At 46.8% G+C, this 25751-nt stretch overlaps 1 protein-coding gene and 1 long non-coding RNA gene across 11 annotated transcripts in view; one reads left to right on the top strand and one right to left on the bottom strand.

Moving 5' to 3' along the window:
* The window catches only part of LOC129467259 (uncharacterized), a 30839-nt gene extending 28246 nt beyond the window's left edge, over nt 1-2593 (bottom strand). The window contains exon 1 of the long non-coding RNA XR_010116962.1: nt 2144-2593. This is a non-coding gene — a long non-coding RNA (uncharacterized lncRNA). The remainder of the gene's footprint in view (nt 1-2143) is intronic.
* The window catches only part of LPIN1 (lipin 1), a 149025-nt gene that overhangs the window by 71162 nt on the left and 52112 nt on the right, over nt 1-25751 (top strand). For 9 of the 10 annotated variants that reach the window (XM_055251549.2, XM_055251550.2, XM_055251548.2 and 6 more), the window contains 4 exons: nt 17385-17585; nt 19574-19669; nt 23167-23474; nt 25410-25535. In XM_055251549.2, the coding sequence (XP_055107524.2) occupies nt 17385-17585; nt 19574-19669; nt 23167-23474; nt 25410-25535 (731 nt within the window). Of the gene's footprint in view, nt 1-8401; nt 8626-17384; nt 17586-19573; nt 19670-23166; nt 23475-25409; nt 25536-25751 lie in introns of those variants that run through there. The other variant, XM_063622829.1, reaches the window with a different exon arrangement.

The following is a 25751-nucleotide window of genomic DNA, read 5'->3' as shown; positions in this document are numbered from 1 at the left end:
TACTTTCATCCACCCAGGTCTTGGTTATCAGCTGTTCCTTTCTTTTAGAAAAGCACAGGGGGACAAGGGGCGGACCTGCTGAGTCTTCTGGTGTGGGAGAGAACCCGAGGGTTCAGGTGAGAGACCACAGGGATTCCTGGTTGTGGGGGGGACCTTGGAAGTGAGTGAGGAGGAGCCTGCCCTGGATTAGGTGGGGATGATTGGCCTGGCCCGGCCAGAAGGAAGTCTGTGGGCCCTGCTCTCCTGCTCTTTGCCTGGTCAGCTGCACGAAGGGCCCAGAACAGAGGGCAGGGGAGGGTCAGGAGATGAAAAGATGTTTTAGAAGAAGGTCCTGAGGCCACCGTGGTCTGAGAGGCACCGAGGCCGGCACAGAGCACTGGGCTTTGCAGTTGTTGTTCTGACCACTCACAGATGTAGAACTTGGGCAGAAGACTTAAATCCTCTGAGCCTCAGTTTTCTCAACTGTAAAATGAAGGGATAATCATACCCACTCACAGGATTGTAGTAAAAATTAACTGAGATAAAAAAGAGCCCCTGGGACATAATATGGGGTCCATGAATCATTGTGGTGGTTATGATTTTAAGGTGCCACAGGCTGCCAGCGAGGAGGGGCCCTTTGTGGGGTTGGGACAGTCCTGGCTGACGCCGGCCTCTGCTCTGTAAATCATCCCTGTGGGACCCCCCCTCCCCCTGCCTGCCACCTCTCTTCTGGTTGGCTTTTCCGGACCTCTGTGTACTGGGTTCAAGGCCTAAAAGGTACCTAAATGAGATTAATTGATTTGGGCAAGCCTGCCAATGGGGGTGGTCGAGGGGTACAGGCAGCTTATTCCTTAGGGTGGGAGGGGGCTGTTGGATGGACGGCAGCAGCTTTTGGAGCATTCTGAGAGACATCCATGTGTCAGGTCCTGCCAGGACACCGAGGTTGGTGGTTCGACCTGTTTGCACTTGCGCTTCCTCACTGGTAACCCGGGCGTGGGGGCTCGGAGCTTTTGAGGGGTCCTGAGGAGGAAGTCCCTGGAATCACCCACTAGCAGCTTTGGGGCTTGTTCCTTGAGCAGGGCAAAGTCACAATTTTGACACTTTATTGAACCCTGGTCCAATGTATTGTATAATAAGCCCATTCATTTAAAACTGGAATGGGGTGTGTGGGGAAAAAAGAGTTGGGACAAAACCCAAGCAAAGCCGTTCAGTGACATCACAGGTCCTTCATTCAGAAGAGGCCCAGGTGCCTCTCGGATGGCTGTTTCTGAAATGTCTGCTTTCTGAGCTGTGAGTGAGGGTCTGGAGAGAGAGGGGCTCATGCCTGTGTGTCGAGGGGACACAACCTGCTCCTTGATCAGAGGATGCACCAGCGCCTGAAGGGAATCTGTGCCCCCCAGGAGGCCACCCTGGGCCCTGGGGCTGCTGGGGTCCGAAGCAAGTGCCCTGACCTCCCTTCCTCTTCGTCTTTCCACTGCTTTCCCCTCTCCATCTCCCCACCTGTAATTCACCCCAACAAGCCCTTAGCAGCTGGGGTTGGGGTGGGGTCTGTGCAGCCAGGGATATGTTGACTAGTGAGTTTCTGCCTGTAGAAAGCTCTGGGTCTGGGGCCAGGCTGACACTTTTCACAATGAGATATGTGGCCCAGGAGTCTTAAGACCTCAGCACAGTGTCTGGCCCATAGGCTGTTCCGCACACTGAGGGATGCAGGGCGCGTTGTGCCGCTCCCACTCCCAGCTGAGAGGTCGGGAGGAACCAGATGGACTGGGCTCCATCGGGAGAGAAGCCGGAAGCATTTTCACACCGGTGGTCATGGCTACAGGGTCATGGCTACAGTGGATTTTTCAACCCACTGACCAAATGTTGTGATTCTTGCAACAACTTAGAATTTTCGGCTCATGCTGAATGCTGGGGCTTTCCAGAAAAAGCTGTAGGCTGTTAGAACGGGCACTTTGCTCTGTAAGGAGGCCTGTTTGTTCCTGAGTGTGAGCTGATTTGCACTGGCTCACAAAGCTGAGCACAGACCCTGCATGGGAGACACAACCGACACCCCCATTTGCCTGCTGGCACGCACTTGTGCCCCCACTCCCCTCCCCAGCCTTGCTCCCTAGAAGCCCTTGCTCCTCTCCCCTTGCCCTCTGTCCCCTTAGCCACATGCACTCACTTTTTGATGAAGTCGTCCTCTGCGTTCATGGATCTCACTAGGCCGTAGGTCTTCAGTTTACAAGACAGGAGACAAGCAAGAAGGGTTTTAGGATAACGGGCACCAGACAAGGCACGCACCCAGACAACTGTTCTGGCAAAAGAATGTCCTGCCATTGGACTCTGTGCAATGCCAGAATGCCACCAGTCTCGGGGTGGCCTCCTCGGGCTCAGATTTTGGGCAAATGAGAATGTGGAAGGTAGGCATAGCCTTCAGATAGTTCTGTATTCATTTTAACCAGTAATATTCTTTGCCTCTGTCTTTTTGGGAAGGTACCATTTAAATAGGTGATATATACAAAGTCCCCTCCGGCAAGAGACGTTACTCAAAGACTGAGTTTTGTCTGGAACCAGTTTGTGGTCACAGAATTAGCACCTGGTTTTTATTTGGTGCATGTGCTTTGAAAAGTACTTTACATTTACTGCCTCACAACAGTCCTATGAGGTGGCTGTGCTGATGTCATCCCTTTTTATAAAATAGATGCGAAACCGCAGTGCAGAGAGCTTAGTAACCTGTCCATGATCACAGTTAGTGGAAGCTGGAGGCAGGATTTGAATACCTCCAGAGCCTGTGCTCTTACCTGCTGAGGTATATTGTCTCCTAATGGACAGTGCCCTGGAACATCCAGGTGATATTTGCCCACCTTCCAATTGCTGGGGTGTGGTAGGGGTGGGGGGGGTGATACAGAAATAAAGTTATAAGGGCAAAGCATTCTTTTTGACCAAGACACGAATTTGGACAGAGGGCTCTTGAAAGTGTGTAGAGAGAGTGTGCCGAAGGAAAAGAACGTCCTGTTCTTAATCAGTGAGCTAAATAATTAAGAGCCAAAGGATGGGAATCAAAGCCCTGGGCTGTTTTGCTCAGCATAGTTGTCACACCATATTTAGATGTCTGCACCCACCTTTATCCAGGCCATTTGTATTTTTTGGCAGGAACGTGAGAACAAGCGTCACCTGGGGTTGTAGTATCTGAGGGTTGCAAAGTGTCAGCGCTGGAGGAGCTGAGTGATCACTCATCTGACCTTCCCTCCAAAGCAGGAGTACCCGTGTCCAGCACCCTCTTCTGTCTCAGTGGTTTCAATGATGGGGAGACCCTGAGACTGAGTGGATCAGAGTTTTCCATCCTTCACTCCCAGTTCTCTGAGGTTACTAATAATTGACGTGAAATAAATGCAGACATAAAAAACAAAAGCTAGAAAGCAACACTATGGGAAGTATTTATGATAAAAAGTGAAGATCTCGTCCTCCTTTTCCAAGGCTGGTCCCCAGGGGTGAATCTTGTGAATCTTGCTTTGTATGTAGCTCATTCCAGAATTTTTTTTATGCATACCAAAATATGTACAAATGTAATTTTTAAAAAATGGGTCCAGCCGGGCTTGGTGGCTCACGCCTGTAATCCCAGCACTTTGGGAGGCCGAGATGGGCAGATTACAAAGTCAGGAGATCGAGACCATCCTGGCTAACATGGTGAAACCCCGTCTTTACTAAAAATACAAAAAAATTAGCCGGGCTGGTGGCAGGCGCCTGTAGTCCCAGCTACTCAGGAGGCTGAGGCAGGAGAATGGTGTGAACCCGGGAGACGGAGCTTGCAGTGAGCCGAGATCACGCCACAGCACTCCAGCCTGGGCGACAGAGCGAGACTCTGTCTCAAAACAAAACAAACAAAAAACCACAATGGGTCCATATTATGAGTATTTTTGTACCTGTTTTCATTCTATATATACATTTTCACGTTAATATTTATGGAGCTACCTCTCTCCTATTTTATTATCAGCCTCATGATATTCCATTTTACAATGTGGATGGCCCATAATTTATTAAGCCAGAGTCATACACATATTAAGTTATTTCTAATTTTCCCTATTACAATTAATGCTACAGTTACTGTTTTTGTACATAGATCTTACTGTATTTGTACGAGCAGTTCCCAGCGGTATAGTTGCTGGGGTTTGCCAACATGTGCCCCAAAAGATAGGCATTGCCACATTGCTTACCCCATTTATGACCCTATTAGTAGTGAGTGACGATGTCTGATTCTCCTGCTTTTCACGGGCCCTGGGGTTTTAATGAAATGCTTTGATTTTGGACCATCTGAAAGGCCTCTTTCGATTCCGGTATCTTTAATTATGAATGGGGTTGAATATCTCTCTCATATATTATTGGCCGAATGTGAACTCTCTAAGATACGTTTTGTCCATTTTTTCTTTTGAGCTGGTCTGAGGCCATTTTAAACTGACCTTAATCTTCTAGAGGTGGCTGGTGTTGGCAAAAATTGTGGGGTTAGGAAAGCTGTGGCAGGGGTTTTGAATTTTGGCAGTTCCAAGAAAGCAGCGTTTCTTGGCAATTTGTGAAGCCCGGAGATGGATTCTGCCAATTTTGGAGTAAATGTGGAATTTTCTAATGTAATCGTGAGGCAAGAAACCATGTGACCTCTGTCACCTCATCCTGACAGTGTCGGCAGTGCTGTCCTTTCTGGAACTGTATGAAATTGCGGTCATGAATGCTTTGGAGCGTCTGCTGTGTGCTGGAGTTCTATAGGTGAGCTTAATTATGGGAACGCCCTCCTGTCCCGGGGCGAGGAGGGGGATGAGCAGGGTGGGGGTGGGCTGGAGGAGGAGATGCCTGCTGCTTTGCCACCCTGGAAGCTCGCTGCAGGAGCTGCACATTTTTCTCAACTGCCTAACACAGGCAGGGCTTTGGTGGCTTTGGTGGCGGGACCCTAGGGCTGGCTGTTTTTGCTCTTTCATCACTTTTGTCAAGTCGTATTGAAAGGCCTTTAAAAGGCCTCTGACTTGCAGGGCCTCTGACCTGCAGGCCTTTTAAAGCACCTCCAGCTTTTCTAGTGAGTTTTTGTATTTTGGATGGGAATGTCTCACGAACCCTGGCATGCCAAGAAAGTCCCCAATTTCCCGGCAGGTAGTGATGGATGCAGAGCTGTGCTCTTCTGTTTAAGAAGCTCCTCAAGGCACTCTGGCCAGGACAGTTTAACCACAGGGACGCTAGTGGACTCAGTCAGTCCAGACTTGGCAGAGGGCAGCGGCTGCCTATGAGTGTGTGCCAGTTACAGCAGGGCGTGGGCTGCTGCCCAGGTGGCCTGACTTTCTGTCTGTGTTCCTTTCCCTGTATCACCCTGAGTCTGAGCCAGACTTCCTCTTTTGTCACAGGTAATTCATCACCCTTATCAACTGCCATAAGTATCAGTCCACAATGCTCTGAAAAGACTTCCTCTTTGCCGTTAGTGTAAATTACAATAATTACAAGAGGAAGCTAACACTATTTATAAATCAATTTCATTTTCATGCAAGTCTTACTAGTCATGATACCATTTTGGTCACTTCTTAGAAGCTTTTTGTGTTTTTAAATGCTTTGGATGAAAAATCCCCATTTGTCTCGTAAACTTCCAAGGTGGATGTGATCTTGGCGAACACCAGTAATGGCGTGATGTTTGTGACTTTATCCGGTGCTGGGCGGACCACAGATAGAGTCCCCAGATGCTGAGACACTGCTGCAGTGTGCTTAGAGGAGGGCGGCTAGGGCAGTGAGCAGGAAGCCCCCAAATCGTCCCTGTCAAGCCCAGCTGGGGAGCCGACAGTACCTTCCCTAGAGGAAGGGTGCCAGGGGTGGTCATTTAGCTGTCCTGACATGATCTGTTGATCCCACGAGCAGCAGCCAGGTCTGTATGTGAGAGCTGTAATTTCCTGCTGATAACAGGAACACAGATAAGGGAGGCCCCATCCCAGACTGATATTAGGTTGGCTTTTGAATCACTAGGCTTCTTGGATGTGCCTGAAGCCCACAGGTGCCCTTTAAGCACCTGCTGTGAGGGCAGATGTGACAGATACGTGTTTGCGCTCTGGGCAGTGAGTGGGTTTTGGGTAGCTTCTCTCCAGGAAATGATGAATCACTTGGAGCTGAGCAAGTGCCAGAGAAGTCTTCAATCACAGACTGAACCCAGGAGGGTGTTTCGGCCTTTCTAAGTCCTTAAGGGTTGTAGAGAAGGTTTTGAACAATGGCTTTTGACTTTACCTTCTGAGAGGCCCTGTCAGGGAGTGGTGATGCTGTGGGTGAGAGCAGTTTTGAAGGTGTCACATCAGGGCCAACCCTGAGCCTTGCTTCTGTAGCCACCTCCTACGGGAGGTCATGACAATAATAAGATTTTGCATGTGTTTTCCAGGAGCAAAGACCTTTCCAAACTAGTTGTTGCGTTGACCACTGAGGATGACAGCCTGGTGGGCTCGGTCAGAGCCATTGTGTTAATATCCTGCTCCCACACACATAGCTGGTAAATGCCAGAAGATAACACTCACAGCCAGGCCTTCTGACCCCCAATTTTGTGTCATTTCTGCTTTTCAGTCTTACCCTTAGGTGTTACGGCTGTTTATTTAAACTGTTTACAGTGAATTTTGTTTGGGAGCGTTGTCTTGTGAAATTTATGCTCTGGCAGAGAACAATTCCTGCTGTCTTCTTCATTTCTTCTAATTTTTTTTTTTTTTTTGAGACGGAGTCGCCCAGGCTGCAGTGCAGTGGCGCAGTCTCGGCTCACTGCAAGCTCCGCCTCCCGAGTTCACGCCATTCTCCTGCCTCAGCCTCCCGACTAGCTGGGACTACAGGCACCCGCCACCACACCCGGCTAATTTTTTTTTGTATTTTTAGTAGAGACGGGGTTTCACCGTGTTAGCCAGGATGGTCTCGATCTCCTGACCTCGTGATCCGCCCGCCTTGGCCTCCCAAAGTGCTGGGATTATAGGCGTGAGCCACTGCGCCCGGCCATTTCTTCTCATTTTTTAATTTTAGTGCTTTTCCCCCTCGTGCCCCGACTTGCCAAGCTACTTTGAGGGTGGTGGATGCATCTTGCTGTTTTACACTCTGGAATGTCGTGATGGGACCAAAAATAAAAGTTTCTTGCTTGAGATGAAGACTTGATTTCATGAGGTTGCCATCATCAGGTCACAGAATCTCAGCATCAAAGTTAGAGCCCATCAGATTCTTGAATTACTTCTATAAACTTTTTGCCAAGTGGTGGTTTAGACTTTTTGAATGCACCTTTTGAGGGTGAGCTCACTCCCTCTAGTAAACCAGCTTTTGGAAGCTTAGATTGTGCCTTCTGCCCTGGATTTGAAACTGCCTTTCTGTAATTCAGAGTTCAGTTATAATCTATGATGATCTCTCCAGCACTGGATGCCCTGTAAACACGTGCTAAATATTAATTGATGTTTAGAATTAGATGGTTGCCATCTGCTTTGCTAAAGCCACATGACTGGTTTGTCTTTACCTGGGCCTCACCCATTGATGCTGGATTTATCCACCTCAGATGAGGAGGTAGTGCTATGCAGAGAAGAGCGGTGGAGACTGGGAGTCCAACCTGGGCTCCCCATTCTTCTCTGTTCACTTTCCAGTCATGTTGGAATAAACCTGGTGCCCCTGGCTCCTCATCAGAAATGGGGTGATGATGCTTGCCCTGGAGCGCTTCCCGGGTTTGTTTAGAATCGATCAAATGTGCTTACAACATGTGAAGGAGTTTCATACATTTTATGGAAAGTGGAGGTTCCCGTGGCCTTTCCCCTGGGGCTTAGCAGTAATGTGCTAAGTGTTCTGAGCACAGACGAATAAGGGGTATTGGGAAAGGTCTGTGGGTTTTGGAGGATTCCTACCTCCCGAGTCCGACTCCTCTAGGCTGGACCTGTGGCTCCCCCGAGAGCCCCAGGAAAACAAGGATCAGTCTCAGGGTCTGTATTGACAGGACAGACAACACTTGAACTTCAGACAGGCAATAGGATTCGTTTTCTCAGAGAGCCCCAAGTTCTGTTTCGTTCTGAGTGTCCTTTCAAAGGTAAGTCAAAGGTTAGCCTGTGCTGAAACCCGAGTTTGTTTTCAGCAGTTCTCTTTCATTTGCTTCTGTCACAGTTCCTCATTGCTGTTTATGCGACGATCTGCCAGCTCCTTCCTCATGAAAACACCAGGGGCTTGCACATACGCTGCGTGGCCCCCGACAGCCCTAGGTCATCTGTGTCTCCTGGGTAAGTGGAGACCCCAGTCACAAAACACTTCCACATCCTCCTGCCTGCCACCGCTTCCATCCTGGTTTTGGCAAAATGGTCACCAGAGGTCAATGAACTTCGCTTGAGCCCTGGTCCTTTGCTGTGGGGCACCCACTGGTTTTCAATATTACAAGAGTGGGACTGAGGGAGCTTGGATCCTCTATTTCCATTATGCAGGAGGAAAAGTGTTCTGAACCAAGAAAATACTTTCGCTTTTGGAAATCTATCACCATATAGATTTAATGCAGTTACATCATTCCAGAAATACCTAGCTTGGTACTCAAATACATGGGATTAGACTCCTGGCAAGTGTTGCAGAATGTCATCAGAGAAGACGTGGGAAGTTGTTAAAGAAAACATGGCCACGTAGCACTGCAGACATCTCCTGGGCCCTGCGATGGGGCAGGTACTGCGTCAGAAATGAGCAAGCCTCGTCCCTGTCCTCAAGGAGAGAAGACTCACTTGGTAGACAGATGTCTGCTCAGCCACTTGACAAATGGCAGTAATATTTATCAAACTACTGCCCTGGATGGCTGGGCTGGAGGGCTGAGGGGAAGGTTGAGGCTGAAAGATAGAGTTGTGTGGGCGTGTTTATGAAGGGGTCATATACCTGGACAGCCGGGGGAGGAAACGGAGGAGGCAGGTGGAAATCCAGATTTGAGGGGTAATTATTGTTCAACTCCTGCAAGACACTTAGTTTTTTTTGTTTTTGTTTTTGTTTTTTGAGACAGAGTCTCTCTCTGTCGCCCAGGCTGGAGTGCAGTGGCGCCATCTCGGCTCACTGCAAGCTCCACCTCCTGGGTTCAAGTGACTCTCCTGCCTCAGCCTCCTGAGTAGCTGGGACTACAGGTGCGTGCCACCATGCCTGGCTTATTTTTTGTATTTTTAGTAGAGACATCGTTTCACCGTGTTAGCCAGGATGGTCTCGATCTCCTGACCTCATGATCTGCGCGCCTTGGCCTCCCAAAGTGCTGGGATCACAGGCATGAGCCACCATCCCTGGCCACTTAGTTCTTAAAGAAGGGAGAGTAGGAAGAAAAGTACAAGTGAGAAAGATTGAACAAAAACGGGGATTGTAAGAGTGCATTTATTGAGACAGTTTTGCATTTGCATTTGCTCGGCCAGTCTTGTATATAATTAGATGTTGCTTACCATGACATCATTTCATTTCCAAGGAGCAAACCCACAATATGAAAATGGACCCACTGTTATGTCCCAGATAACGTGCCTTAGGTAATGTTCTAGTTGAAGGAAATAGAAAGGGAATTAAAATCACTTTTATTTACTTGCATAATAAATGAGTGGAACAGCAGATTCCCGAATTGTCCATTAAGGGGCATGGCCTAAAATAATTCAGATCCCTTTATTTATTTATTTATTTATTTATATATTTATTTATTTATTGAGATGGAGGCTCTGTTGCCCAGGCTGGAGTGCAATGACATGATCTTAGCCCACTGCAACCTCTGCCTCCTGGGTTCAAGCAATTCTCCTGCCTCAGCCTCTCGAGTAGCTGGGATTACAGGCACTTGCCATCATGCTAATTTTTGTATTTTTGTAGAAATGGGGCTTCACCATGTTGGCCAGGCTGGTCTCGAATTCCTGACTTCAGGTGATCTGCCCACCTTGGCCTCCCAAAGTGCTGAGATTATAGGCGTGAGTGCCTGGCCCCCATATTTATTTTTAATAATCGATGCTATATGAGTTAAGCATGCTATTTATTATTAATGTCATAAGTAGAATTCTAAGTGGAATATGCTTGTAGATTTTTATGTTCTTTGATGTATTATCTGTTTGGTTCTAACATAAAACAGTTTCTAACCCAGAGATACCTGGAAAGATGATATTCCAATGGGATGTAATAACCTCAGAAAATTTGTATTATTTCAGAAGGTCAAGCTAGAAGATGTCACATTGAAAAAACTTACATGTTTCTTAACCTTAGAGCTTTTCTGAAAATCCACAGTTAGAGAAACCCAGTCTTGCCAAAGGATATTTGTAAGATTTGGCTGAGTTTTCCATCAAAAACGTTTGAACTAGGGGTCGTAGAATCCTGTTTCAAGTGGTAAATAAAATCCTGTCAGGTGAAGCTGATATTTCTTGCCAAATTTTGAGATTAAAGTCAGCAGGTTTAAAAGGAATTTGGTATGGGGTGAGTGAATAGCAGGCATCTGAAAGCCATTCCACTGGAAATTGAAGCCTTCCGTTTGGTCCTCTGCAGGTTTTGTTTATCGTTTGTAATTAAGATACTTTCTTCTTTAAAGCAGATATTCCCCTCAGTGCTTGATCACGTGTTTTAGCAGACAGCAGGAAACTGACACCAAAGACAGTCATGAGATTAACGGGCAGGTATGGGGAGGTGGATTGATTGGCTGGTTTTGTCTGACTTCCTCAGGTAAATTAGCTTCTTCCTTGAGCCTTTTACTCGAAACATAACTGAGAGTAAAATTTGGGAATTTATGCCCAGCTGGTTTATTCTTGTATTCTTTAAACATTTGTCCAAGATGTATTTTGAAGAGAGCTTGGAGGAAGGGCAGAGAAAGAAGAGCCTGGCTGCCTCTAACCTGCCTGCACCCCTCCAGGCAACAGGTGCCTGGGGTGACCGGGCCCACCCTGGTGTCTTAAAGGGCATGGTCCCTCCCATGCCTCCTGGGGGAGGGATTGCCCCCTCCACCCCAAGCTCTCTTTCAAAGAAATTGTTTAACCAAATAATATCCTGGCTTCCTGAAATGAGTTCTGGTTAATACAATTTTCTCTCTCCCCAATTCTTAAAAAAAATGTTAATTGTGATAAAATACATATAATATAAAATTTGCCATTTTAACCATATTTAAGTGTATGGTTCAGTGGCAAAATGGAAACTCTGTACCCATTAAACACACACTGACTCCCTGTTTTCCACTTCTCCCTAGCCCCTGGTAATCAGTCTTTCTGTTTCTATGAGTTTGTCTACCTAAGGTAGCTCATGTAAGTAGAATTATACAGCGTTTGTCCTTTTGTGACTGGCCTATTTCATTTAGCCTACTGTCCTCAAGGTTCATCCACACAGTAGCATGTATCAGAATTTCCTTTCTTTTTAAGGCTCAGTAATAGTCCATGATATGGATAGACCACATTTTGCTTTTCCATTCATCTGTCACACTGGATTTGCTGCCTCCTTTTGGCTGTTATGAATAATGCTGCCATGAACATGGGTGTGCCAATATCTTTTCGAGACCTGCTTTCAGTTTTTTTTGATATATAACCAGGACTGGAATGGCTGGATCATAAGCTAATTTTATTTTATTTTTTTTGAGGAATTCAGACTATTTTCTGAAGTGGCTCCACATTTTACATTCCCGCCAGCAGTGGACAAGAGTTCCAGTTTCTCCATATCCTTGCCAACACTTGTTATATTCTGTTTTTTTTTTTTTTTTTTTTAACAGTCGCCATCTTAATAGATGTGAGGTGGTGGTATTCACCCTTTTAAAAACTTTCAGTGCTTAGTTGTTAAGGCAGGCCCAGGGTATAGATGTTGAGTTCCTAGGAACAGACAAAAGACTGCCAGGTGGAGCCCATGACCCTGTCACTTGTTGAGAATTATTGAGAAGATTTCCTGCTTTCAAATCGGGGTATTTTCAGATTTGCAAAGAAGTTATTCAATAGAGTGGACAGCTGAAGATATCAAAGCACGACTAATCTAAGCTAAAGCCACAGCTGAGGATATCAAAGCACTTTCTGATTCTTTGCAGTAGGAAAATACTCCAGACCAATCCAGTGGGAAGGTCACAGAAGAAATTGTAGTCTTGGCTCTGTCTTTGCCATGGGGGGAGCTTTGCTAAGTCACTTCCTGTTTCTGGGCTTACTTTTAAAAAATGAGGTCGTTGGAACAACAACTAAGGATCCCTTCTGGCTTCCAAATTCTTGGATTCTGAGCAGTAACCTTGAGTTTGCTCACTGAAGAGGGGCAAGGATGCTTGTTCTTGAGAACGAGAGAGCAGAGAAACAATTCAATTATTAAAGATGCCTGTTCAGTTGCTGAGAACTAAGGAGTGGAGCCTTTGTCTTGGAACGGATAGAGCTGGAATTAGACCTTGCAGGTCACCCAGGCCAATGTGCCCCCTTTACAGAGGAGAGGCTAGGATGCAGACATGTGGTAATGCTATCCAGTTACGAGCTTTCTTTTTCTTATGAGTAAAAAACTATCAACAGTAGTTCGTAGATGTGCTGGCCTGGGGTTGGGGCCTCACTGCTGGGGAGGTGGTCTCATCATTCGGTGACAAACATAGCTCACCCACAAGGGTGATGAAGGCAGAGAGATTGGGGACATAAGGGGCTTCACAGAACCGAAAGAGAGGTCACTTCAAAATCCAAAGACCTGGGTTCCAGTCTGGTGAAACTGGGCGTGTCAATCCAGAGAGCCCCTCTTCACCAGCCCTGCGATCTTCGTTGCACTTTGGCTGTCTTCTGGTTTTACCATCTGAAAGGCTGCATTCCTACGGGGTATTGTGAGAGCCAGCATGAGATAATGTATATGAAAGAAATTGTACAAAGATGTTATTAATACTGCTTGCACATAGTTTTTTTTTTTTTTGAGACGGAGTCTCGCTCTGTCATCCAGGCTGGAGTGCAGTGGCGCAATCTCAGCTCACTGCAAGCTCCGCCTCCCGGGTTCACGCCATTCTCCTGCCTCAGCCTCTCCCAGTAGCTGGGACTACAGGCGCCCGCCACTACGCCCGGCTAATTTTTTGTCTTTTTAGTAGAGACGGGGTTTCACAGTGGTCTCGATCTCCTGACCTCGTGATCCGCCCGCCTCGGCCTCCCGAATTGCTGGGATTACAAGGGTGAGCCACCACGCCCGGCCTGCACATAGTTCTAGAGTTAGAGGGTTACCTCTCTTACCAAACACACGTTAAAATCTAAGTTCAACATGGAAAGAATAAGAAGTGTCAGGGTTACAAACAATCATTTCTTATATTGTACATCTTTTCAGGAACCATCCCACCGCACCTTTTTTGCATGAAGTTAAACCTGTACCACTCGTAAACTTAGAAAAATGTGTGTTTTGATGTTTATATATATGTGACTTATTAGCAGGACAGATCAAGGGGGAGCTGGGCGCTAGTGTTTACCCCCAGGTGAAAAGGAAGGCAGATGTATGTTCCTCCGTGAGTGTTTACTAAGGGCTGGGCTTGTTTCCTCCATTGAGAGAGGAGGTGTATCAGTACAGACAGCTTCATTTAAAATTGTAAAATGAACCTGGGAGGGCTTCTTGCATTCTTTGTAGGTATCATTCATGACTTTTGGTTCTCTGGCCTGTTCTAAATTAGAATTAAATCCGCAGTTCTTACTAGCCCCTGCATGCAGGGGATTTGACCACTTTTGCGCCTCATTTGCAAATGGGTGTGCTGATCTCACTTTTGCGTATTTCATAGGGGTTGAGGTAAGATTTACAAAAGGTATATTTTGTTTTTTTAACATGAAAGGCCGAGGTTTTATCCTTGGCCTTAAGAATGTAGCTCATAAAAGAACAAACAAACCATACAATTTCCTGTACTCTCATACACACTTCTGACACCAGACGTGTGTGTGTCTCTTCCACACCAAGCAGTTCTCCAGCTCTCGGAGCACACCAACTGGGTGCCTATAATTCAATTCAATTCTGACACCATCTACCTGGAGTTAGCATCAGATTCCACAGGTTAAGGGCTCATTCCCACAAGCTGTCCCTCACTTCAGATGCCAGTCACCGTCTGGGCCTCCTGTGCTTCTGCTTGACTGGCTATAAATCGGGGGTTCCCATGACCCCCTCCTTGGGTTCATTCCTTTGTGGATCAGCTCACGGAACTCAGGGAAGCAGTTTACTGATTGTCACCGGTTTATTATAAAGGATGCAACTCTGGAGTAGCCAGATGGAAGGGTACACAGGGCAAGGCGGTGGGGGCGGTGGTGGTGCTTCCATGTCCTCTCTAGCACCCCAGCCTCCCAGCACTGCCACGCGTTCACCAAACTGGAAGCTCTCTGAGCCCCTTTCTTTCAGGTTCTATGGAGGCTTTATTACACAGATTGATTAACTCATTGGCCATTGATTACACTTAATCTCTCTCGCCTCTCCCTCTCCTTGGAGGTTAGGGGTGGGGTGGGGGGTGGGTAGGGAGTGGCTGAAGGCACCAACTCTCATCACGGATTTGTTCCTCTGGCAGCTGTGGTCCAGCCCACATCCTCCAAGAGTCCTCTGATTAAACTTTGGTGTGGTTGAAGAGGGCTTATCATGAATGACAGAAGACACTCCTTTCACCTTAATTGCTCTGGAGCTAAGGAGCTATTTCAGGAGCAGGGGAGGAAAACGAAATATCATAACAAAAGACATTCCTATCACTCTGATCACTTAGAAATTTTAAGGGGTTTGGGAGTTCTGGCTTAGATCTGGGGATGAAGACAAAAATATATATTTCCTATTACATCATAATATCACAGCGCCACTGAATGATAGGAAAAGCTCCCAGAACCAACCTGTCTACACAGCAGGTTTGTGAGCCACAGGTTCACACACGTGGTGTCTCCTGGAGTCTGTAGGTGACCTGAGGTGGGCTTGTTGTCAGTGTGGTCACATGTGTCCTGGGATAGTTGCCTTGAAGAGTGGGAGCAGTATGGACTAGGAGGAGGAGTGAGGTCTCGGGGTGGACTGGAAGGTATGTCGTGCAAATCCTTCCTGTTTGGGCGGTATTTGGAACCACGTGGCTTCACGAGTCCGCCAAAGCATCAGGTGAATAAATGGGAGAGGAGAAGAGAGTCTAGGACTCAGCCCTAGAGTATAAGTCAGAGCTGGAAAAGAAGAGGCTCCAGAGACTGGATGGCCACCGAGAGGTGCCACGTCCCTGAAGGGCCAGAGGAGGGTTGATGATGTGACCCCGTGAAGCCGAGCAAGGAGTGGAGAGAGGAGGGCTGGAGGACTTCCGCCTGCCATGACCCAGTCCAGGGATAAGATGTGAGTGCCGTGGGCCAGTCAAGACCGCCAGTTAGCACAGCAGGGCACAGTGATGGCAGAAGGATGGGAGCAGAGAGCCGGGCAGAGTGGACAGTGATGTGGGCAGGCATGGACTGCACCAGGTGGGCAGGGATCCAGAGCTACCAAAAGAAGGCCAGAGCACAGCGGCGGCTCGCAGTCCAGCTGCCTTGAACCCAGAATATCTCTTGGCCTGTCCCTTTCCCTCTTTTTCTTCTGTCTCTACCTCCTTTACAGGCGGGGAATCGTTTCTCTCCTAGTCTTCCTGCCATCAGGTTTTTTTCTTGCCAGGCTTCACATTGTTACAGTGATGCTTTTTCTAAATCTTGGATCAAAGTGTCATTTTGTTCCAGAATCTGATGGCTTCACACAGCAGAGCCCGCATCTCCTGGCACGGTTTCCCACTCTCCATTCTTGTGTTCTGGGCACAGCTCCCTCTTCCAGTCTGGTGGTTTTAAGCTTCCATGCTTCTGCATGAACCTCTTGCTGTCCCACAGTACCCTGTCCACCTCCTCGTCTGACATCTGAGGGTGTCCCTGTCCTCCTCCAAGCCTGCCTCCAGCGCCAGCTCCCTCTGATGCACCTTCTTTCCTTGATCATAACTCCCTTAGTGTTTACTTACAACAAATTCAGTGACACTGACATATATTTTAGTTTGTGTGTGTGTGTATGTGTATATATATATACACACACATACATATATGTATACATATATGTGTATATATACATATATTACAGGACTTAATATACTAATTACAGCCCTATATTCACCGGAGCAAGATCCTATCTTCAAATACACACACACACACACAACGACTAAAATATATGTAAGTGTTGCTGACATGCATTTATATATGTCATATATATGGTCTTGCACTCCGTGGCTGGAGTGCAGTGGCACGATCTCAGCTCACTGCAGCCTCCACCTCCCGGGTTCAAGTGATCCTTCCACCTCAGCCTCCCAAGTAGCTGGGACTACAAGTACGTACCACAACGCACAGCTAATTTTTGTGTTTTTAGTAGAGATGGGATTTTGCCATGTTGTTCAGGCTGATCTGGAACTCCTGGGCTCAAGCCATGCGCCTGTCTCATTCTCCTAAAGTGCTGGGATTATAGGCATGAGCTACTATGCCCGGCTAGTTCCTTGTGTATTACCTCTGTTTCCTTCAGGAGACTGTGAGTCCCTCCAGGGGACAGGACTTTCTTCTTTATCTCTGTGTTGTGGCCCCAGGCCGTGTAGAAGAGATGGCCTGAACATTTGCTGAGTGGATTGCAGTTGACAGCCGGCCAGCAGCCCAGAGCGCTGGTGTTCCCTGGAGCAGTGGAGAGAAGTCAGACAGGCAGGCAAAGGCCACATGGAAATTGTCACAAACAAAAATCGTTCATTTCCCTTCTCCAGTAAAAATAGTCATTTGTTTTTCAACTAATATCATCAAGTAGCTACTGTGATTGGCATGGTGGGGGATCCTATGCTGTATGAAATAGTCTCTTTCCTCTACAGTCTTGAGATGTAGTGTGCAAAACCTGTCCATCATGACAGAAGAAGGGGCAGGTGGCAGTGGTGCTAAGGACAATATAAACAAGCTTCATGGGACTGCAGAGAAGACAGGGCCTGGGGACAACTGAGATTAGACATCATGGGGTCAAGGCTCTCTGTGCTGGACTCTGGGAGAGTGGAGACTGGTGGGCTTGCTGTGGGAGTTGGGGTGATAGGCCATGATGGGCCCTGATGGGCTGTGATGGGCCGTGATGGGCCCTGATGGGCCGTGATGGGCCATGATGGGCTGTGATGGACCCTGGTGGGCTCTGAAGGGCCATGATGGGCCATGGTGGACCCTGATGGACCCTGATGGGCCGTGATGGGCTCTGATGGGCCGTGATGGACCCTGATGGGCCGTGATGGGCCGTGATGGACCTGATGGGCTGTGATGGGCCGTGATGGGCCATGATGGACCGTGATGGGCTGTGATGGGCCATGATGGACCCTGATGGGCCGTGATGGACCCTGATGGACCCTGATGGGCCATGGGGGTGGATAGAGCACATTCCAGAAATGAGATGAGATGAGCTGAAAGTTGAGTGTGTAATCCACGTTTTTGAAATGGTGAGGAGTTCATTTTGATTTGCTCTTCCTCTGATTAATTGTGTGTCTGTGTGTGTTTTTTTTGTCTGTTTTCCAGGCGCAGACCATGAATTACGTGGGGCAGTTAGCCGGCCAGGTGTTTGTCACCGTGAAGGAGCTCTACAAGGGGCTGAACCCCGCCACACTCTCAGGGTGCATTGACATCATTGTCATCCGCCAGCCCAATGGAAACCTCCAATGCTCCCCTTTCCACGTCCGCTTTGGGAAGATGGGGGTCCTGCGCTCCCGAGAGAAAGTGGTGAGCTCTCAGGGCATGGGGACCTGGCACCAGCTTTCCTTAGAGAATGCCCTTGCACTCTGGTGATACCACCTGTCTTGAACTCTCAGACCCAGAGTTTTAGGTCTCCGTTGGAAATGGCCAGTCACGGAACTGACAGTGACTAATTGAAATTATTCTAGTTAGTATGGCTGTGTAAATTAAAGTGCCGTGGCACACGCCGTTTATTAAGCTCCTGTATCTGTGGGTCAGGAATTCAGGCAGAGCACAGTGGGGTGGTTTGTCTCTGCTCTCTGGGGCCTCAGCTGGAAAGCGCAAAGGCTGAGGGCTGGAATCATCTGAACACTCACATTCTTTGTGACTGGTGGTTGATTCTGGCTCTTGGCTGGGCTCTTCACCGAGGCTGTTGGTCATACCAACTACCCATGGCCTCTCCACGTGGCCAGGGCACCCCACAACACAGTGGCAATGGTGAGGTGAGCATCTTGAAAGGGAGGAAACCAGGCAGATGCTGGATCTTATGGCCTAGCCTTGCAAGCCACATGGCGTCCCCTCTGCTGTGCTCTACTGGTTGGGGCCATCACAAGCCTGCCTGGGCTCAAGGGGAGGAGAAATAGGCCTTTCTTGGTGGTGTCAATGGAAGAAGGATAAAGCTCATAAATTTGGAGAGGAGAACTAGGTTGCTGCCTGCAGGGTGGCCAATTCTGACAGGCTGGGAAGTGTAGCCTCTGGCCAGAAGCAGAAAACAGACACTTTGAGGAAGGGGCAAAGAGATGAGGGATTTGTGCTGTCTGGGGTCACAGAATCTACATATTTAATAAGCCACAGGAGGGGTCATGAGTGTTCAGGAGAGGAAAACATGCCTCTCCATGGGACCCATGTTCAAAACGTGATGGCACTAGCACCAGCCAAGGGTGGAGTTTTCTGGTGTCTAACATCAAAGGGTGGAGCAGAGGAAGGGAAAACCCTCAGGGCACATTCTCCCTAGGCGGGCCAGGACCGGTTCCTGGGCTCTTATCAGGCAAAAAAAAAAACAAAAACAAAAACGCAGAGCAGCTTCTTTTGTTGATACCAGTGCAGAGTCTTTTGGAAGGGCTGATTTCTGTTTGGCCCTTAGGGAAGAAAGCATCATGGCGGTTAGTGAGGTGGGGTATGAGGAAGCCTGTCCTATCTCCCATTCCATCATGGCCTGGAACTCAGTTCTCAAGGTTTCTCTGGCATCTCCTTGTCCAACAGGGGGTCCGTTCAGTCAGTTGCGAGCTTAGAATTTTATTTCTAGTTTATTTTCAGGAGTGGCGAAGGTTCTGGAAGAGCAGGTAGGACCGGGATATTGATGTGGCCAGTTTTAGAAGACAGTCTGCCACACAAATGGAAAGAAACAAATCCTTACAAATAGACATTTCATGCCCCGATCTAATGTGGATTTTGGGATGATGTCTCATGATTGGTCCTTTGAGTTAAGTTCAAGAGGAAGCTCTTCCTTGAGTATGTGTGAAGGATCCCAGCCAATAGTTGATGAGTTTTCCAGGGTGTAATTTCTAATGTCTGGGGCTGGGGAAGCTTTGATTGCAGCTTGAACTGTCACCAGCCATGTGACCCTGGGCTGGTCCCTCCTTTTGTCTGGCCTCAGCTCCTCAGCCAAAAAAGGAGGAGCTGGACCAGGTGGTCTCGGAGGAATCTTTCTATTAGCTTGCTGCAAAAGTAATTGCAGTTTTTGCCATTATTTTTAATAATTATAATAATGGCCAAAATCTCAATTATTTTTGCACCAACCTACTGTTTTGGGTTCCATCTTTCCTGGTCAGAGGCCTGCCCTCCCGAACCCAGAACTCCTCCAGTGCTCAAGTGACAGTTCCCTTGGATGGGACTGCCTGACTGAGACTGGGATTTGTGTGGCACTTCAGGGTGTATGCGACGACAGCGTATCCACGGAGACTTGGCCGTTCCCATGAGGTCTCCTGTTCTGGTGAAGGCAGCTCATTCTTTTGTTAACCATGTTTTCCCTTCAGGTTGACATAGAAATCAATGGGGAATCTGTGGATTTGCACATGAAATTGGGAGATAATGGAGAAGCATTTTTTGTTCAAGAAACAGATAATGATCAGGTAAGGAAGCCTGGGTAGTCAGGGTTACCTCCTAGTTTTGAGCTTTGAGCATTGGTTATCTGGAAACACGGCAGAAGTTTGTGCAAAGTAATACCGGACCTGGCTGTGTGGATGATGGGGCAGAGAAAAGTGGGCGTTGATCTGTGTGGGGGATTTGAGCCAGACGGCCTAGGGGTGTGCTGAGTGCACACAGACTCAGCTCTCCTGGCTGGCTTCAGTTTGCTGACTGCTTCCCAGGAGACAGAGGGATGGGCTTCACACATGCGCCTGGACCACTGTCAGAGGTGTACAGATTACACTGGTGTGTCAAATCTCAAATGCCCAATGTTCTTTTATTTAGTGAGTGGCTGAATTACTTTAAAAAAAATTTTAAAAATTTTAGTAGCTTTATTGAGATATACGTCACATATACACAATTTACCCATTTCAAGTGTACACGTAGTGGTTTTAGTATATTTACAGACAGGTGCAACTATCACCACAGTCAAATTTAGAACATTTACATCACCCCCAAAAGAAACACCATACCCTTTAGATATCGCCTCCCCTACACTCTACCCCCCAACCCCTGAGCCCTAAGTTACCGCTAATCTTTCTATCTCTATAGATTTCCTTATTCCGAACTTTTGAATGGAATTATAGTATCCAGTCTTTTATGCCTGTTTTTTTTTGACTAATATTTCAAGGTTCATCCAGGTTTTAGTATATATCAATGTTTTATTCCTTTTTATGGCTGAATAGTATTCAATTGTATCCATAGACCATGTCCATTCATCTGTTCCATTCATCATTACAAACAACTTGGGGCCGGGCACGGTGGCTCACGCCTGTAATCCCAGCACTTTGGGAGGCTGAGGCAGGTGGATCACAAGGTCAGGAGATCGAGACCATCCTGGCTAACATGGTGAAACCCCGTCTCTACTAAAAATACAAAAAATTAGCTGGGCGTGGTGGTGGGCGCCTGTAGTCCCAGCTACTCGGGAGACTGAGGCAGGAGAATGATGTGAACCTGGGAGGCGGAGCTTGCAGTGAGCCGAGATCGCGCCACTGCACTCCAGCCTGGGTGACAGAGTGAGACTCTGAAAACAAACAAAAAAAACCCAAAAAAAACAACTTGGGTTGTTTCTACCTTTTAGCCATTGTAAACAACCCGGCTGTGAACATTTGTATACAAGTTTTTGTGTGGACACGTCTGTTTGATTTTTCTTGGTTATATACCTAGGAATGGTATTGCTGGGCCATGTGGTAACTTTGCATTTGACATTTGAGGAACTTTCAGACTGTGTTACAAAGCAGCTGTTCCATTTTTTATTCCCACCAGCAGCGCACAAAGAGTTCTGATTTGTCTACATCTTTGCCAATACTTCTCTGATTTTGTGATTCTAGTCATTCTAGTGGGTGTGAAGTGGTAGCTCTTTATGGTTATGATTTGCATTTTCCTAATAACCAGTGGTGTCTGACATCTTTTTATGTGTTTATTGGCCATTTCTGAATCTTTGGAGAAATGTCTATTCAGATCCTTTGCTAGTTTGTGTGTGTGTGTGTGTGTGCGTTGTTTTTCTTTTTTACTACTGCCTTGTATGCCTTCATTATATATTCTAGGTACAAGTCCCTTATAGGGTATATGATTTGTAAATATTTTCTCCCATTGGGTGGGTTCTCTTTTCACTTTCTTGATGGTGTTCTTTGTAGCACAAAAGTTTTTAGTTTTAATGAAGTCTAATTTTTTTTTAAAGTTTCTGTTTACCTTTTTAATGTATTCTGTTTTTTCTTTTGTTGTGCATGCTTTTGGTGTCATATGCATAAAGAGTCGTTTGCCAAATCCAAGGTCATGATTTCTGGTTATGTTTTCTACTAAGACAAACCACTTCTTTAACACTTTTGTTCACAGATGAAGCACCTTAAAGTAGTCTGATGTAGGGATTCCTGAATGAAATCGACTTGAACTAGTTCCTTTCCAGGAAGACAGCTATGATTAAAAAGGAACGGCTCTTTATAGCTCCAGGTTTTAAAGCAAGTGTCCATAATTGCAGCTTCGGGACAGAATAGTCCCAGGCACTGCCTCCATCCTGCCTGCCCAGAAGGGTGGTGCCTGGGGAGGACCCGGCATCTCTCCTTCCATGTTCTAGAGCAACCCTGTTGATACTGGGGATCCCTGCTCACCTGCTCTTCAACTCTCTTAGATGAGAAGACTCCAAAAATACTAATTGGTTCCTAATGGCCTTTGACAGAAACTCTTTGCGCTGCATGTGGACACCTGCATTTTTAATTTCTATTTGTACCTGGCTTTAGATAGATATTCGGCCACTGGAGCTGAGGAAGCATTTTGGGCCAGTGTGCAGCGGGACCTGTATGGGGGCTGCTTGCTGGTCTTGCTGGCCTGACAGGGTGCCTGTGGGTGGGGTGGGGCCTTGGAGGCCAGATTATGTTCAGCTCCATACAGATGCCTCTTAGGACCCCCGGGATGCTGCTGGAAGCTGGGGAGCCCGTGTCCTTCAGCACTGCTTGGTACTGCATGTGCCTGCGGGGGTCTGCCTGGCTGCCCATTCCCTTCCAGCCCACGGACAGCAAAGGGCCCTTCTCTGCTCTTGATCTGAGAATCTGTGCTCCTTCTCTAGTTGGTCCAGTCCAGCAGCCGGGTGAGATGATCTCTCACTCCCTTCCAGCCTCAGCTGTGTGTCTCAGGTGTAGACGTTCTATTTCAGCGTGTCTGATGCTCTCCAAACCTACTTGAATGATGAGCAGCACACTTTTCTTTATCCCCTCTGTTTTATGTATATTCTTATTGTCAACAAGTTTCTCATACAAAATGAGGCATTCATTAATAAAATGATTACTAGCGTTTTATAGAAACTGCTGAATCATTACAAACAACTACTAAAGGGACAGGTTGTGTTTTTTCCTTTTGTCTTTAATGAGAGGATCAGTATCTACTTCCTCGATGTTCAGGGCCCTCCTTGGGCCCTGGTGCAGACAGGTTCTTGGGCGGGGCTGTTGGTTGTTTTATGTGTTTTTGGTTTTTAGATCATTACTATCTTAATTCAGTGCATATAAAAAATACACAATACACATTCTCTTTCTCTCACACCCACCCATGCACACCTACATCTACACAGAAGTGCAAGAGTGCATCCAATTCCCAGCATAATATGGTGAGTCAAAGCCCATTTTTTTCCTCTGTGCTCTGGATATTTCAGCCAAGGTTGAATTCTGGGGGCTTGAGATCACTGAGAATTACCTCCCATTGTTAACATTACATAAATACAGGATTGAGTACAAAGTGGCATTCAATACATTGTTGGCTTTCTGATCTTCTACCAGATTGGGCGGCCACATCTCCAGGTCACTGTGGCTGTGGCCTCTAGCTGGGCCATCTGCTGTGGCCCTCCCGAGGAGGTGCTTGGCCTCTGAAGTGAATCCCGGAGGCCTCTGGCAAAGCCCTGCTTCTTACACCCGAGGTAACGAGGCTCTTTTCAGAAAATGTGTTCTTTTCTTAGGAAGTCATCCCCATGCACCTGGCCACCTCCCCTATCCTGTCAGAAGGAGCTTCGAGAATGGAATGCCAGCTGAAAAGGGGCTCTGTGGACAGGATGAGAGGCCTGGACCCCGGCACACCAGCCCAAGTGATTGCTCCCAGCGAGACACCGTCAAGCAGCTCTGTAGTGAAGAAGAGAAGAAAAAGGAGGAGAAAGTCACAGCTGGACAGCCTGAAGAGAGATGACAACATGAACACATCTGAGGATGAGGACATGTTCCCCATTGAGATGAGCTCGGACGAGGCCACGGAGCTGCTGGAGAGCAGCAGGTAATGACTGTCCAGGGTGGAGGGGCTGTGCCAGAATCAGACAGTTAACTGTTCAAGATTATTTTTATAAACTTTTTCCCCATAATTCCTTATTCTTTTATGTGTTTTAGACCAGTGGTCCCCAACCTTTTTGGCACTAGGGACCAGTTTTGGGGAAGACAATGTTTCCATGGACCCGGGGTGGATGGTTTTAGGATGACTCAAGCATGTTACATTTATACTGCTCTTTATTTCCATTACTATTACATTGTAATATATAATGAAATACTTATACAACTCACCATCATGTAGAATCAGTGGGAGCCCTGAGCTTGTTTTCCTGCAACTAGACGGTCCCATCGGGGGGTGATGGGTGAGGGATCATCAGGCATTAGATTTTCATAAGGAGTGCGCGGCCCAGATCCCTCACGTGTACAGTTCACAACAGGGTTCGTGCTCCTGTGAGAATCTAATGCTGCCACTCATCTGGCAGGAGGAGGAGCTTAGGTGGTAATGTGAGGGATGGGGAGTGACTGTAAACACAGATGAAGCTTTGCCAGCTTGGCCGCCACTCACCTCCTGCTGTGTGGCCCGGTTTCTAACAGGGGCATGGGCCCCAGGGGTTGGGGACCCCTATTTTAGGCTGAATTTTGGAATCATGTGGACCCAATCCTAGAGTGGTATAAAGATTTGCTGTGCTGTAGCCAAGAGACAGTTGGTGATGCCAAACCTCCTTGGCTGATCACTTTAGCAGCCTGGGATGGAGTCAAGAAACAGGAACTGAGCAAATTAATAGTTCATGACCAAACCCATTTTCTTGGAACCTATTTATTCTTATTTGAGCACCAACTATGCACAATTGGGCTGATTTATAGGCAAGGGCTGATTTCAGGCTCAAAAGTGAATGAAGAAAATGCTGTTTTCTCTATAAGCCAACTTTTTCCTTTTTAATTTTGACTTAGGTCCAAAGTTTAATGGAAATTTTGTTTCCTTTTTCTTTGCTTTTAACAGTGTGGTGAAATTCTGTTTGTATGTATTACTATTTTGGTGAAAAATGCCAGTTTTAAAAGATAAAATTCATTTTGAAAGGACATTTGATGTTTCAGATTTTTACATAATTCAGTATAATTTTTGATAATTTTGTTGACATAAAGGAGGGATAAGGAGAATCAGGAGTATCTTCCTGTGTCATTATTTGGAATAAAATATATCTTTTTTCTTGGTGAAAAATAAATGTCAACTGGCAACGAATATTGCTTTTCCCAACTACAGCCTCTAACCTGTGACAGGCTTAGAACCAGGGTCATTGGGCTTCTTAAAATTGCCTTCTCTGCATGGCTGTTAAGTACAAAATTTAGAGGTAGGTGTTCCAGGTAACATCAACATATAGAGAGATGGCCTTTGCATGATTCAAATTGTGAATTGTATTTAGTAGTGAGTGTGCTTATACCTGAAACGAGGTCGTTTGCAATTATTCTGTAATCATAAGGCATGTTTGGTTGATGCCATTTATCTCTTCTGCTAGACAAAACGTGATCAGCATATGGTCATTGAGTTATTCAGCAGCTCTGCCTGTACCTGGCAGGGGTTTTATACCACCTTGGGGCTGGTGTGGGGCCGCTCTACCTCCCAGGCTTTTGGAACGTGACCGTGTAGGGTAGCCGGAGGTGGCATGATGGGAGGAGCCAGCAGTGTGATCACCGCATGCATGTCTGAGTACAAATGCTGAAACAAAATCATTTTACATTTAGAATTCAGCCAAAACATTAGCACATAGACACGTTTATAGATGCCAGTATCTCACTTTTTCCCCCTCCACTGCCTGGAACAGATCTGGGTGTTTAAAGAGATCATGTTAATTACAAAGCACTTAGAGCTAATCAAGAAAAAACTGGAACTTGATTATGAATCTATCATTAAGAATTCTTTGACTTTAATCTTTTTTTTTTCCTCCAGAACTCTTCCTAATGATATACCTCCATTCCAAGATGATATTCCTAAGGAAGACCTCTCCCCGGCTGTGATTTACCCTCAGTCAGCCTCATACCCTAATTCAGATAGAGAGTGGTCGCCCACTCCCAGGTAAGCTGTTCCCTGTTCCCCTGGCCCAGTGCAGAGACTTAGAAGTCAGTGATAGGAAGCAATTCTAAGAAAAGAATGAAATAGAAATGAAAAGTGAAAATAATTAGGACCAGGAAAAGCACAGTGTAGAGTCGGAGGTACAGATTAGGATTAAACACAGAACATGTTCAGATCATACATTTATATCTGGTGTCAGGATCCATCTGCAGATATGGC

Source organism: Symphalangus syndactylus, chromosome 18 (assembly GCF_028878055.3).
Source record: "Symphalangus syndactylus isolate Jambi chromosome 18, NHGRI_mSymSyn1-v2.1_pri, whole genome shotgun sequence".
Lineage (NCBI taxonomy): Eukaryota > Metazoa > Chordata > Mammalia > Primates > Hylobatidae > Symphalangus > Symphalangus syndactylus.
This window is presented reverse-complemented; position numbering and strand designations above follow the sequence as displayed.